This window comes from Nematostella vectensis, chromosome 13 (assembly GCF_932526225.1).
Source record: "Nematostella vectensis chromosome 13, jaNemVect1.1, whole genome shotgun sequence".
Taxonomy (NCBI): domain Eukaryota; kingdom Metazoa; phylum Cnidaria; class Anthozoa; order Actiniaria; family Edwardsiidae; genus Nematostella; species Nematostella vectensis.
The window spans coordinates 9639032-9654426 of NC_064046.1; the positions used below are offsets into that span (position 1 = coordinate 9639032).

Here is a 15395-nt window from a genome sequence, read left to right on the forward strand (position 1 = left end):
ACCTCGTCACGGCCACGGCGAGGGAGGTGTTGTATAGCGTCGGAAAAAAGGACTCCATCAAGTTCCCCCACTCCATCGCGTGCCGCCCCGGCGGCGAAGACTCGCAGTACCCCGAGGGTCAAGATCTCGCTGTCCGTTTCGTAGGCAAGTGCGCTCGCCATGGCGACGAGTCCTCGATCGTAGTCCGCGACCGTGAAGAAGCCGCGTATCTGACAAACCTCCTTGCGGGCACCGACCACTTACTTAACTTCGAGCATGCCGACGGGGCTCATCTGATCCAATACAAAGACGGTGTCCGGCGCTCACAACGGTACCATATCAGGGCCTTCGTCTTGGCGTACACAAACATATCGTTGCTACGCATGTTGAGGCGGATCCCTCGCGAAGACGTCCTCCGAGTGTGCACAGATGCCATATACGCAAAGGCGGTGCCCAGTGGTGTAAAGCTCGTGGAGCGAAATCCGAGGTATGGGGAGTGGCGCCACAAGAAGCCTGGGTACGAGTGGCGACCCAAAGCGGCTTGGGGTCCGAAGAAGTCGGGGAGCTTGGCTAGGGAGCCAAGCACTGCGCCGAGTCTGCCTTGCGATCTAGTGGCCGCAACCTCTGCAAAGGTGTATCTAGCCGGCCAAGGAGGATCGGGGAAGACCGAGTGGGCGGTGAGCATGTTCCGCGGCAGCAACGTTGTGGTGCTCACCCCCGAGAACGACCTCGCCCACGACCATCGCAACAACCCGCGCCTCGCAGTGAAGGCTCAAACCTACCACCACTACCTCTGCATACCAGCGGAGAAGCCGATAGAGGAGTGGAGACCTTCCGAGGTGGGGCACAAACTCGACCGTCTCGCAGAAGTAATCATCATTGACGAGTGCTGTAAGGTACAGACTAAAGTGCTACGCGCCATCCTAGGGTATCTCGCCACGCGGCCGTGTCAGGTAGTGTGTTGTGGCGACTATGGGCAGGTCCTGCCCTGGGGAGATAAAGAGGGGCCTCACGATATGCTCAAGGAGTGGGCACAAGGAAACATCCGCTGGTTCGAGTCCGACTACCGCTGCCTGTGTGAAGACTTCGGAAAGCCGTACAGTACATGCGACTGCGGCTCTGCCGCGCCCTCCTCCAGGCTCCACAACATAAAGGGACGGATTTGGTGTCAGCCAGATTCCCAACAGCTTGAGGTGTTTGGAGAGGAGTGGGATGGGGTGGCGTTCGACGCGTCGATCGAGCAGGCCCACCCAAGCGATATGTGGGTGTGCTCGACCAACAAGATGGGGGCTCTTGTTCAGCAGCGATTGGTAGAGCACCACAGGAAAAGCTACCCCCGATTGCCAGCAACCATCCGCTTTGACCCCGATCCTAGCGTCGCGCATCGTTATCGCAAGCAAGGGCGGCCAGTGCTCGTGCCAGGCAAAAGGGGTGACAAGGTCGACGCGTACAAAGGCACGGTAGTCGAGGTTCCTCTCGACGCGGTCCTTAACGGGCTTCCCCTCGAGTGGAAATACGCGGGCTGGGGGACAGTCCACCGGGTGCAGGGCAAGACTATTCAGACTCCAAGACGTCTGTTTATCATAGACGACAGCTTAGAGGGCTGGATCACGAATGCTGTATACACCGGCATCTCCCGCGTGTGGCGCGCCGACCAGATTGTCCGCGTGATCCCCCCCGATAACACCCCCGGTGCCTTGGTTCCTACAGGACTGCAGGCTACGCCCAGTGAAGAGCTCATTATAGCGCGAATCAAGCGATACGCTATAGACGGCAGGCAAAAGGGTCGCACGAAGTACACGGGACCGCACCACGTTCTGACGGTAGACCACGTACTCGGCATGATTGCTGACGCGGACAAGAAGTGCACGGTCTGTGGCACTCAGCTTCTGCTTCAGGGGTACACCAAGAGTCATCCCCAATGCTTCAGTATCGACCGGCTGGACAACAGTCAGGGTCACTACAAGTGGAATGTAAGACTCACGTGCCTCAGCTGCAATAGAAGGCACAAGCGCTGATCACGCTAGCGTCACGCTAGCGTCACGCTAGCGTCACGCTACGCAATTGAAGCCGTGCTTAGAGTACGCCGTGTAATACAACACTGGCTGTCCGGGCTCCATGACCCTCTTTAGTATTGGGTATGCCCTGCTTGTCCACCACGGGTCCGTCGCTCGCCGTCGGCCCTTGTCCTGAAGGTCTTCCTCGTTTACGGCGATGTACACCTCCGTTCCTACATCTAAGGGGACCTCTAAGGAAGGCTTTTAGGCTTTGAGAGGCACGCGCCTCAGCTTTATGGCGTCTTTAGGCGCAAAGCCAGTCATGCGAGTCTCCGTTGCGTTTATGTCCGAGATGACGATTGGCAAAGCAATAACCCACTCGCGGTTTGTTTCGCCGGATGCAAGCTCCTTCGACTACTTCGCACGAAATAGGCGCTGTGCCAGCCAGCGATGGAAAGACTCGGCGAAAGCTTGGCTCCTGTGGTGCCCTGGCTCAGCCCGTCAGACCTCCACCCCGTGGTCTGTTAGGAGCTTTGTGGTAGCACCCTTGAACTCCGTGCCGTCATCAACCATGAGGACTTTAGGCCATGTGAGAGGTCCCTCTGCATAGATGTCAGCGAGTTCGCGGGAGACGACGGCCGCGCTCTTAGTCCTCAGTGGGCGGGCGGCTTTATATCGTGAAGCAACGTCAACGACAGTCAGGGCATAGAATAGTTGGCAAGAATAGCAGGTCCGACTGGTGGATACGGTTTGGTATCGGCTCCGAGAAGTGGGCGTAGGTAGTCGGAGGAGGGGGTGTCTGTGTGTAGCCCCCGACGGGCTGCGAGCTTACCCACTTGCGCACTCGATCTATGGAGGCTGAGCCCTTGGGAAGTTTGGCATGCAGAGCGGTCACTCCCTGGTAGCCCCTCTGGCGTAGTATATAGGACGAAGGAACGCATCGAGTTCTTCGTCGGACATGCGCTTCGCCGCCATTACGTGTCGGCAATAATGTACCGCGATGCATTGCAACACGTGTATCAGTCTCCAACAGGCGGTTGCCGTCTGCTCGGGCAGTGCCGAGGTGGTCTTTCTGAGGCCGGTCTGCAATCATCTGCAATTATCTTATACGTATACGTATACGCGTACGTATACGCATGCGCATACGCGCTGCATGGAAAAAGGCCGCCTAGATGCAGCGCCGGAACGGCAGCTACATCACAGCAAGCGGCTAGCTGTGTAGCCGATGGCGAGAGCGCCGGCGCCAATGTACGCCAACTCGCCATTTTTCTGCGTTTTGCTGGGGAGGTAGTAGTCGGACAGCTCAGGAGCCCGCGTCGACTCCAGGGATTGTTTTGGCCGGGTCTGGTTGTAGAGTTGTAGAGTTGTTGAGCGCGTAGTCAGTGTCGGGGAAGTTTTGCTTTGCAAGGGACACTCTCTCGCGACTCTGAGCTTGCCAATCGAGGATTTTTTGTCGCCGCTGTTGGTAGCGTCCATAGTCTTGTTGGTATTTCTCTAGGGCCTTTTCGTGCCTCTACTTCTCAGCTAAGGCAGGACTCTCATCGTTCGACAGGAACTTTGCGAGGTAGTTGCCACCAACGAATGCAGTCGCGTTTAGGACGGCGCCGCCAACCAAAATCGCGATGGAGGCCATCGAGTAGTGTGTGTACGTTTCACGTGCGCACAATTCACGTGCTGTGTGTACGTGAACACGAGTCTAATACATGGCCTACACATGTAGTAGTGTTCCACAGTGCACTACTACATGGGCAGGATCTTCTGGTCCTCAAGGTAACCCTTCAAAGCGACAGCACCTGCAGCGGCGGCAGTCATTTTTGCGTAGTTCATGGCGTTCGCGGAGGGGTCTTTGGTGAAGTCTTCGCGCAAGACCTTGCGCCCAACCCAGCCGATACCGGCGACGAGGCCGGTTATGACTGCGGCGTCAGTAATGGTCTTTGTAATCTTGCTCTGCTTCGTCGTCGACATTGCGATGCACAGACGTGCGGATATGGGTGGGGCCCTCGTGTCTAAATGTCTGCTTACTCCATGGCTAACAGCCGAGATTTGCATTGTCCGGGAGCGCGAAGCGGTATCGTTGGAACGGCAAGCGGTCGATCCTTGGTCTGCTGTGCGGCCGCCAGCGGCGGCCTTGCGGGCGGAGTCACGTCGTCGGTACCTTCGGTAGCAAGTGGATCGGTAGCTCGCTGGTTAACAGCTGGTGTACGAGTGAGCGCGGCAGCTAGCTCCCGCCTACGTGTGTAGAGGCCAATCAATGACACTAGAAGACCAGCGACCCAAATAACCGAGCTAGACGACCAAGCAGAGTTGCTTTCCGGGACTGGTGTGTGTATGCCTTCGGCGCGCGCGCGCAAGCCATCGCGTCCCTGCCGGTCGCTACCGACCGGCGACCCAACGTGTTGCACGACACGAAGTGTCTCTTTTTTCGCTCTGTTAAGTCGGTTCCACTCTGCCAAGCGCCTTCCAGCTTTGACTCGCCCAGGGTGTTTAGTTTGGGTCGCGGGTGGTTTGGGGCTCGTGATTCTCTCCGCCAACGCCGAAGGCGTACGTGCAGGTTCATGAGCAGCTTGTTTGTCAGGTTTCGCGAGATGCTGGGCACTAGTACTTCCTTGAGGTTCCTCCATTTGTGACGCAACTACTTGGTTGCTGAAGAAGTGGCAAGCTTTCAAATGAACGTCAACACGAGGTAGCAGTCGCAGACACGCCACTGTGAGTTTGCGGGCAAACCACCGCCGTTCCGGCGGTGTTCACATGACGTGCTTCGTGTAACGCCCCGACGGCTAAAGCCATCAAACGACCGCAGCGTAGAGACAGGCTTCCGCACAATGTGCGGACCTCGTTGTTGATGATGTAGTCGAACACTAGGTCATTGTGAAGGTCGACCACACTGTCTATCGGCAGCGCCATGCCTACTAGCTTGGTCGTAAGCTTCAGAAAGCTGTCTGCCAGGGCGTCTGTAGTCCGGCTGGCTAGAGAGGTCTCGTATCGCTTCTCGTAGTTCCTCACCTCCTCGGCGCTCATGCGTTTGACGTCGTCGTGAGTCAGGGCCTTGCCTACCATTTCTCTCGACTTCCCCGAGGCTACGAGAATCGCGCGTTTCTCCCTCGCGTCTGCTACCTCAGTTTGCTCACCCCCGGTTGCCGTTCCGGCAGGATGCGTCGAGAAGTCCAACGACTCGAAGGGCGGGAGGCCGGCGGCGCCCCCCTCAAGAAGACTCTCAAAGTATTCGTCGCTCATCATGCGCCCCCCTGCCGTGGCTAAGGTGCAACACGTGTGATCAATGCGTTATGCCCTAGAGCATACGTTTACTACGCTTACCGTGTTCAACTAGGGCGATGGTATAAGGGTGACTCAAGCAAAACTCTAACTTCGAGAACTTTTTCGTCTTGAGGGCTTTCATGTACTCTTTCATTTTCTCTTCTGAGAGCTCCGCGCCGTTGTCATGCAGAATAGCTTTCATGTCCGCCTTGCTCGGGGTATAGAAGACCACCAAGGCCGCGATGTTCTCACGGAACGGCTTAGTGATGCTGGTGAGCTGCTGCGTGATAACCCACACGCTAATACCCACGTGGCGCGCGCTGAACGCCAAGTTGACGAGCTTGTCAGAGCGCCTCTTTACGTCTTTCGAGGCCGCACAGTCGTCGAGTATGATTAGCGTATTAGTGACTTCGAAGAGAGCGGAGACAAACCTCAGCAGTATGTCGATCTGACCTGCCTCAGGTGTGATGACGAACAGACGATTGTCGCCCCCGCCGAAGCCGTCGTATGTTTTGTTGTAGACAAAGGTAGGGCACATGAGTACGATGTAGTCAAACTTGCCCCGGAAAGGGCCGCGCAGCCGGTCCACTATGAATCGGGTTTTCCCCCATGACGTCGGGCCCACGATGAGAGCGTTAGATGGGATGTTTTTCGGCTCCATACCGCACTGCCGCAGGGCTTCGCGCACTTCGTGTCTGTGCTCAGTATTGTATGGACTCTAGCTGTCCGTTCATAAGGTTCATTTGGGCTTCGGCCACCACAAACACGTGACGTTTACGGTACCGGTGCCGCTTGCCGTGCGTTTTATCTCGAGGTGCACACTGTCGCGCTTATTGACCAATCGGAGACCACCCCCATGGATAGCACTGTCGTCCGTCGTTCGAAGGCCGATCCACAGAGCAAACTTTGTTATCGCCATAGAACGACTCGGGGCCGATTGCCGGGGCGGCAGGCGCTCCGCTGGCCCCCCCGGGGAGGGGCGGGCGAACCGCCTTTTCGCCTCCCTCCAGAAATCCGTGGAACGCAACCCCTGGCTGAAGACCTTGTTTGGCATGCCGTCGATTGTAACGCGAACGCTCTTGATGTCGGGGTACACAAACTTCTCAGAGTCGCGAGCCCCTGCCGTGTATGGCTCCACGAAGAGGAGCAACAGACCACTCATAGACCTTCGCGGCAGGTTGACACTCTCGTTGATTATGCTGTCCGTCCCTTTGCTAATCACGAAGGTCTTGTGAAGGTTCACTTGCTCGTAGAAGAACGTTGTACCGTTTTGGTAGGCGGCGGCTGCAGACCGGGCGAGGTTGTCGTCCCTCAGGCTTTCGTATTCCAGCTCTAGATTTTTGATGCCATAGGATAATTTGGTAGCATCGCTTCCGACTACTACCTGGTCAACCGTTGCGAGCGTGATCTTCTTGTAGGGGTTACCTTTTTGCGTGAACGGGCTGCTCGTAGAGTATCCTCCGCGTGGTAAAGTAGACGTGAAACCTTAGAAATCCATCCAATCCATGCTCAGCCCTATTAAACACGAAGGCGGGCTATGTTCAACACAATGGTGGTCCTACACACTGCTCACCAAAGGCGAACAGACGCTCTTCTTTGAGCGGCCGATAAGGCGCCCACGCTTCGTGGCGCTCCGGCAGTGCTCGCTGTTTAACAGCTGGTATAACTTCGAGCGGGAGCATCGGATAACGACTATAGCCTCCCTCCCGCCTATTGCTACTCTGCCAGCCGGTCACCACACGGCCGAGTCCATCGTGGAAACGATCAACCGCGCTGAAAGCGAAATTCTGACCGCGAAGCTGGATCCCCTCACCGGGAAGATCGCGCTCATGTCCAATGGCGTTGCGTTCCTGAATGCCGAGCTTTGCGCACTATTTGGCCTAGAGGCTAAAGACGATCAGTTGGGGGAGCGGGGCCTCGCACTCCCCTTGGGGGTGCCCCCCACTTAAGGTGGCTTTGCCGAAAATAGAGGCCCTCTACATCTTCTGCGATGTCGTAGACCGCACGCAATGCCTCTCCTTAGGCGAGCCATCAAACGTTCTCGCTTGCCTAGAAACCCGCGGGAGGCCGCACGAGTAAGTCGTCTATGGGCCCGACATCCCCGTTTGTGTCGCAGCATCTTCCTCTGAGTTTGTCTCGAGTATCCGAATATGGGTCAGGGATGACCGCGGTAGACGGGTGGACTTTAAGGGCAAGCCTAACCTAGGTCCGACATAACAAGCATGGCAAACAGCGACATTAGCAGCGGTGCCATATACCCCTCGCTCCCCAGTGTCTGCCCCCCCGAAGGGTACGCACATGACGCCCACCGCTCCGGCAAGCATCGGCGGCGACGTGCAAAGCTTCGACACTCAGGCGGTTCTAGACAACGAGATAACGCATCATCGACAGGTGCGGAATTAGTATAAGCGCGCCTTCGCCGTTACCCATGCTGTGTCTGTGGCATCCGGCATCGCTGCAGGGCGCTTTCCAGCGCCGGGGTGGGGGTCTCTTTGAGTGGGATAGGGGTTCTGATCGGCGGTCCGCTGGCAGGGGTCGCTGGGCTGGTCGGTGTCGTGGGCGCGGGGGTATTCTCTAGGGGTCTTACGAGCAAGGTGGCTAAACACGAAGACGCGATGGTTTTAGCGGAGAGTAAGAAAAACTCGATCAGCGAGCTGGTCTCTAAAGCTCTGCAGGACGGGCATATCTCAGACGAAGAGTTTCGGATAATACTTCAGGAACAAGAGAGATACTACGCGCTCAAGGCCGCTATCAGAGCCCGACACTGCCTCGCACCGCGTGAGAAAAAAAAAAGCAGGAAAGGGCCCTCCCTGAAGACACGCGGAAAGATGAAAAAGAGGCTGCGAGAAATTCGCGAGGAGTTCGAGAGCGAGGTGTTCGAGTAGAACTCAGGTTTAAACGCCACGCCAGCGGCTTTGAATTTACGGCCGAAAAACGGCTATTCCGCGCTCCGTAGGTTGGCAGCCCTCCTCGTTTTCACGGCCCTCCCCGACATAGATTAACCATCTACGCGGAGTGTGTTTTGCGTCTGCTAAGTATCCATCTACGCGAAGTGGTCCCGACGTAGATTAATTATTAATCCACGCGACACCGAAAGTCTCCAGCTTGGAGTGGGAGCTGGGAGGCCCGGAGGGGCGATTCGCGCCTCCCACCCGTTTCACTGAAAGGGAGCTGGGAGGCCCGGAGGGGCGATTCGCGCCCCCCACCCGTTTCACTGAAAGGGAGCTGGGAGGCCCGGAGGGGCGATTCGCGCCCCCCACTAGTTTCTCTAAAACCCCCCAGTCCCCCCTCGATTTTCCCGGTGTCACTATGTCACTTTGTTTTACTCTATGTTTTTTTCTCATGTTTTGAGAAAATTTCTAGGAATTGAAATAGAAACGAACGGTTTTTTTCTTAATCAGGTGAACTGTTAATACCCAAAACCTATCATGTGAGACTAATGGATGATGAGCAGCATATTTTAGCAAAATTAGCTTTCCTTTTCTTTTCTTTAAAATATAATTTTCCTTTTCAATCAATCTGCATTTTTCTCCTGGGAAAAGATATTTTTCCTGTTTGGTTGATATTGCCCAAAAATTTTAACATTGAAATAACCAAGAGAGCTTAAGATAAGAGAAGGACACTTTGGTATTTCCCGCGAGCCATGCCGATTCCGAATCCGGCTATTTTTAGTAACCACCACCCCACCACTGCGCGTGAGCATTTTTACTCAACCTACCCCCTACCAACCTATAACCAAAACTGTGATTTCTTTTTCCTTTTTAAAGGGGGGGATTCGTCCCAAGTACTATGCTCTTTTCATTCTTTTGTGGGATTCAAGCTACTTATGAGTAGCAATAATTTGGTTCACTATTCAGCACCCTTTGTGCATTTAAGATATTATAAAAAAAAGATACTTTCAAATTTATCAGAACCTACATTTCTGTGTCTTCGCCATATCTGTTATCTCTTGTTTGGTAAAATTGCTGTTTACCATACCTATTTACCCAAAGAGACTCCCATAATAACAGAAGGGGATGATCGATCTCAACCCTAAGGGATAACACTTTGGGTTTGGTCAGTAATTCTTAGGTAGGTGTGGTCGGAGCAATTTCTTTCTCTAAGCATTTTGAACACTCCCTAAGGAATAGCAGTTAGCATCATTTTATACCCATAAGATAGGACAAACAACCCCGTCTGACTATTTTAGGAAGAGCCCCCCCCCCCCCCCCCCTCCTGAATGGATGCTGTCAAATGTGATTTCTCTTTTCTTATCTGTTATAGTTATTTGAAATGTTATTGTTTCTCGGGTTTCTTCCACACAAGGAATTCTTTATATCCTTTTATTAAAGACAGAAGGAAAAATAGGCAAGAAAAGAATGTTCAGTGAAGCTCTTAAGTCAATAGTGTTTTGGGGGGCCTGGATATATTTTTGTGATGAAAGTTATGGATTATTGTTTCACCTGGGGTTATCTCTTAATTGCAATTTAAGACAATGACAGCAAGACAAACGATTGAATGGGGAGGAACAAATGTGTTAATCATATGCATACTCTTTAGAGAAAAATACATAATTATAAACATTTATCAGTTACAATTTTGAATTTTTTATTATTATTTCACATCACAAGTTATACGATTAGTGCATTTATAGACATTTTAAATCACAAATTTCCTGTTTGAGTTAATTCTTCAATGGGTGTTTTAAATTAATGATATGATTATGGCAGGTGCGGAGGCTCATTCAATGCTTCTTTAAAAGACCCACTAGGACGCACTCCCCAACGTCATGGTAAACAAAGTCGAATCAATTTAAGAATCGGAAAATTATTTGAGGCTCGTTAATCACATCATCCATCATGAAAACCTTTTTAGTGAGATTTCAAATCTTAGGTCTTCTAGTTTTCATGCTAATCACAACGGGAAAATGCCAAACTTGTAAGGCTGATAATGGTCCGAAATTATCTATCCCAATCCAGGGGAGGCGACTTGTTAACAATGTTTTTAAAACACTGCAAGAAAGTAAACCGATGTTGTGCTATGCCGAATGTCAGAAAGACAAACGGTGCCAGAGCATCAACTTTCTTTACGACAGTCTGACGTGTGAACTGAATAACCGGACCAAGGAAGCGAAACCGGACGATTTCGCTGAATATGAGTATGGACATCATATGGAGCTTGACACGAGAGGTAAGAAAAAGTTGACAAACAACAGTAGTATTGGTTAGCATATGATCTTCAACACACATCCACATCAAATCTTAATTGAATTATTGTAAATATCTATGTAAAGTACTTTCTTAGTGTCGTAAACATTTTAGGCGCTGCCCCGCCAAAATAATCGTGCGAAATGGTGAGCGTACATCCATGATCTAACAATTTAAAAATATTATTAGAATAGTAGAAGATTTATCAGAATAATCGAATATTTATCTGACTAATAGAAGATTTATTTCATTATTTTATCTGGTATAATAATCTTTATCTCGAAAAGACCTTACGGAAGCAGTTCCGTGTCACTACATGTTAAAAATTGCTGTATCTTTTTTGCGGAGGGCCCAGCAATGCTCATGTTTTTTTAAGACGATTGAAAAGTTACTTATGCATATAACATGCACAGAAAAGACTACATATTTTCAAATTTTATTGATTTATATGGCTTTTTCTCTGAGCACTAATGGTTACAATTCTGTGGCAGCGGTTATTCCGTATCACTCAAGAATTCTGTCGTCTGGTACGATTTTTTTCATTTGAGAATCAATAAAAACATATTTGCTAAATCACATATCAAATCTCTTCCTTTTTAATCAAATCCATACCTTAATCAGTTTATAAAAATGGTTTTAACTGCAATGCGGCAGGTTAACAAATCAACAATTGTCAATGGGCTTTCGCTCGCGTGTCGCTATAAATACATACATTGCGAGTAACAAAACGGCCTAGTCTAATACCTCCAAAATATATAGCAAAACCCGCACAAAAACTATGGCAAAAAAAAATAATAAAATAAAATTCAAACATGAAAAGGATTAGGTAGATCTAGATTTAGAGGATTTATTTTGCTAATTTTGCTAATTTTCGTGCTCAACAAAAAGCCGCTTTTATTCACTAGAAAACGTGTCAAGTATGGTATGTAGATCCGTAAGTTCAGTATCACTCAGCATTTGTTTTTATCTTTTTGTATCAGGCGCCAAACTTTTCAAAATTCATTTTCGCACTATACTATCAATTTGCAAATCAACTTATGCCAAACTATCCGTGCATTTATTATATAATCATTGCAAGTATACAAATACACAAGAGTATTCAAAAATCCTTGCTAGAAAGTGAAGATTCCGAGAGTTTACAATTTCCATGCAAGTATGAAAAAGCAAATGCAAGTATAAAAATATTCATGCAAGTATACAAAATCCAAGCAGATTTGTAGATTTGAACATTTCAAAACTACCTAATGAGGTACCAGGAGGTCGTGGTTATAGATTTGTTTATCCCGTTCTCAGTTAAACATTTCATGCCTGTCAAATCTTAACGGTTAATTTTTATTATGTGTGCCTTTAATTTCAGCCATTCAGCTGAATAAATAACTTCATAAATAACTTCTCCTTGAGTATTATTTAGCGCTCGATAAATTATTATTCTTTATAATAGAATATATAATTACTTAAACGGTGATTGATATATCAATATGTTAGTATGATTAAATAAAACGGCCAAGAACAACCATAGGTAAATCATTGAAATCATGAAATCATAAATCACGAACTCAAAAACGGATATGGGATTGTTATTGCAGAACTTTTAAAAGAATGACAACAACGCATGGCGGCCGTAGCATTTACATTTTGTTTTTGTAAGTAAAAACGGCTTTTTGTTGAGCTCGTGCACGAAAACATACGAAAAAAACGTTGTCGTTATGAGGGACTGGTACCGGAATCTTAGTTTTTTTTCAGATACTTTCTTCAGTGACCAAAAAAGATCACAATGATTACAAGTCATAAAGTTAACGAAGCACCTGCGGTACGGCAACCTTAAAAATAACAAGCATCATTCCCAGAAATAAGGGACATTAGCCAGCGGTTTCTCTGGGCTTACATTTTGCTAGGACCGCGAGGAATAACAGCGGTATCACAAATAAAAACGAGATTCCGGCCAGCACAGGGGCTTCCCTTTTTTTGTTACACTAGAAGTTTTTAATCAGGTTGACTAAAATTCCAAATAAAAGTAGTATTAGCGGTATTTAAACGTGCAAGGGGCATCTCTGATTTGATACGTCCAATGATAATGGAAGTGCGGCAGTCTTGCTGAGGTTGGAAAACATTATATGCGCAAATTAAAAAAAAATGTATTTTAGAAAGGCTTTATGGTTCCCCTGTGTCTATCCCAGAAAGCCGTGGGGCCGTTTAAAAACAAAATGGAGAACGGAGAGAAGTTGTTCTTGCGGAGCTCACCGTTTTCCTTGCTTCAGTCTGTATCTTAAAGACAACAATAATGGTTCCTGAACTAGGCATAACTACATCAAATGTTATTTCTCCGGGAACAAGATTGGAAGGCGCTACTGCCTATTTTATTGGCCAATTTGATGGAAGGATAGTCGATTTACCAATTTCGAGTCCTGCACCTGTGATGCGGCGAACAGTTCTACCTTTTAAACGACTACTTTTTTTGCCCGATTTCAATGAAATTACAGAGAATGTATGGAGGATTGTATGCTCTCAAGCGAACAAAAGTGCAATGTCCAAGGAACAATTATAGGGCTTTCTCTGGCATCGTTGGAACGGAAAGTGTATCACTCGAATGGCAAGGTTTTTTTTTTCGAGTCCTGCATCGTGAGCCCAAAATCTCTGAAACGAGAAAATTTGATAAATTGTGATGTCTCCCCACATTTCCTTATAATAAATGGCAGCCATTTTGACATTGTATGTGCACTATTACGCATGCGTGGCGGCCATGTTGTCTCTTATTTCTGGCGTTTGTCAATCAAAGCAACGCAATGACGAATTCGTGGAATATTTGTATAGAAAACATTAAGACTAGAATATGTCTAGGTGATCTATTTCCCTCGATTACTATTACAGTCCCCTCCCCCCCCCCCCCGAATCGAGGGGATTGTGGGAATCGGAAAGGTTGGGGGCCAATGCTAACTCTCACCCAGTCAACCATTTTATTGTTTTATTAGAAATTTCAGGATCTGGAATCAGGCCCCTAGATGAGAAAAGAATTAGGGTAATTGGACATTCTTGTTATTAGTCCTATTTAATCACAGAGTAGAACATAAACATGAGATCTATGGGAATTCAAAGCAGTGGAATTACCTAATCGTAGAGTGGATTTCACATGATGCCAATGGCTATCGACTGACATGGCTTTTTTAGCATGAAAGTCCCAAACGAAAAGTCATATAAAAGGCAGCAGTCATGTGATATTAACCCACGTCTGGTTACAAAAATGTGGATAATTGCTATAAAGATCAGATAAATCCTAGTGTTATCTAATGTATCTAAATGTTATATAAATAATAGAACGGGAAGACGTCGGGGAGACGGTGAATTTGGAGTTCATTCAAGATACATCGTGCAGACTCCTAAAAAGTTCTTTTTCTCTGCAATTCGGTGAGATGGAATACCTAGGCATTCTCAGAGTCTATGTTATGTATTTTAATACAAGAAGGCCTTTATTTTTCTTTGATTTATAACATTTTTATATAAATGAACTTCCATTTTTCACGCAAATGTTCAGAAATCATGTCACACAAGAAACCCTTGTCACTGGAATAAGATTTACTTATTCATAAAGACTTGAAATCTTTTATTTGTAATATCGGTGTGAATATAATGATATTAAGTTCTGGATGTATCTTTTTCATTAAAAGGAAATTTGAAGAGAATTGTGTTTTGTAAACAAAGATTTATGATTGATTGTTGTGTTATAATTTGCGAATCAGAAGTGAAAACTTTTACTGGGAAAGTTGATCCCAGAGCCTAAAACCACGAACTTTATGCATTTCAATGTCCCAGAAACAATTGATTGGCTCCAGCGTACTCTATGGAAGATCAGTTTTACAGCGTTCATAAAAAAGCAAGGTATTTTCGGTCAAAAAGATTTCCAAAACATCCTTTGTTGGATCACATTGCTCAAGATGTGATAGCGCGTAAGACTCGTGTTGCTAGGAAACGTGAGCGCTAACCAATCAGAGACGTATCTAAAAATACCTGCTTGTTCTAAAAATAGTTTTTACGGACGTCATCATTGGAACATACCCTAATACGGGGGATTCGTTCTCTTACATCATGGTCTCTTGGTCTCAGCTAAAATATTGATGTAGTATTGAATTAAATGCTTTTGAGGCCGCACAATTAATATGCATCATATGTGTCAATTGTTAATCTTTTGTTATCACGTTGGACTGAGCGGCTCGATGTAGAGATTGTGTAATAAAGGCAGTGGCTGCAATATTGTAGTGCCACAAGTGTACCTTTTTTATGTGTGAAACGTCACTGTAGGGAATTGTCACAGATTGTAGTTGCATATCATGCATTTCTAGTTCACTGGTTAAGTAAGCTCTTTAGAGCAATAATTGATGTGACCATGATTTTGTAGTAGTTTCCTTTAACTTGACACAGCATGGCAAGAAACTAAATCTTTGAAATTTCTGATTGTTGATCTTGGTACAGAATGTTGCTGAGTGTATTTTTATTAACTGTACACTTCTTTTGCCCTCCTTTAAAGTTATTACTGCTTGTAGCTCGTAAGGTATAGCATAAACGGAACAGACGAAGGCTGTGATGACTGAAGGATGTTTGTTGTCTTAACTTGAATTTGCCATATGTAAGCAGCTCCTTTGCAAGTTCTTTAGAATTTCGCATTACTCTTAAATGTTGTACTGAGAAAACTGCTTGGTTGAGTTTCATGTGATTCACATGGTCTAACAATTAACATGCAATTCTACTGCTTGAGAAGCTAAGAACCTAGAAGAGAAGGAGAAAGATAACAATCAAATCATCACAAGGCAGCAGCTTTAATTAATTTTTTTCTATAAATTTATTTGTTTGACTATTCATTATAATTTATTTATTATTTATGTCTATTTTTAATTTTTAAGGACCTTTCAGGATTAGTGCAAACTAGATGAACATATCATCCCCTTGATAAACATATCATACCCTCAGGGGGGGACTGGGGGGTTTC

At 47.5% G+C, this 15395-nt stretch overlaps 1 protein-coding gene across 1 annotated transcript in view; it reads left to right on the forward strand.

Moving 5' to 3' along the window:
• The first annotated feature begins 9985 nt into the window (after positions 1-9985).
• Positions 9986-15395, forward strand: part of LOC5518550 (microfibril-associated glycoprotein 4) — a 39323-nt gene continuing 33913 nt past the window's right edge. The window contains exon 1 of the mRNA XM_048721100.1: positions 9986-10400. Within this exon, the coding sequence (XP_048577057.1) occupies positions 10070-10400 (331 nt within the window). The 5' untranslated portion in view covers positions 9986-10069. The remainder of the gene's footprint in view (positions 10401-15395) is intronic.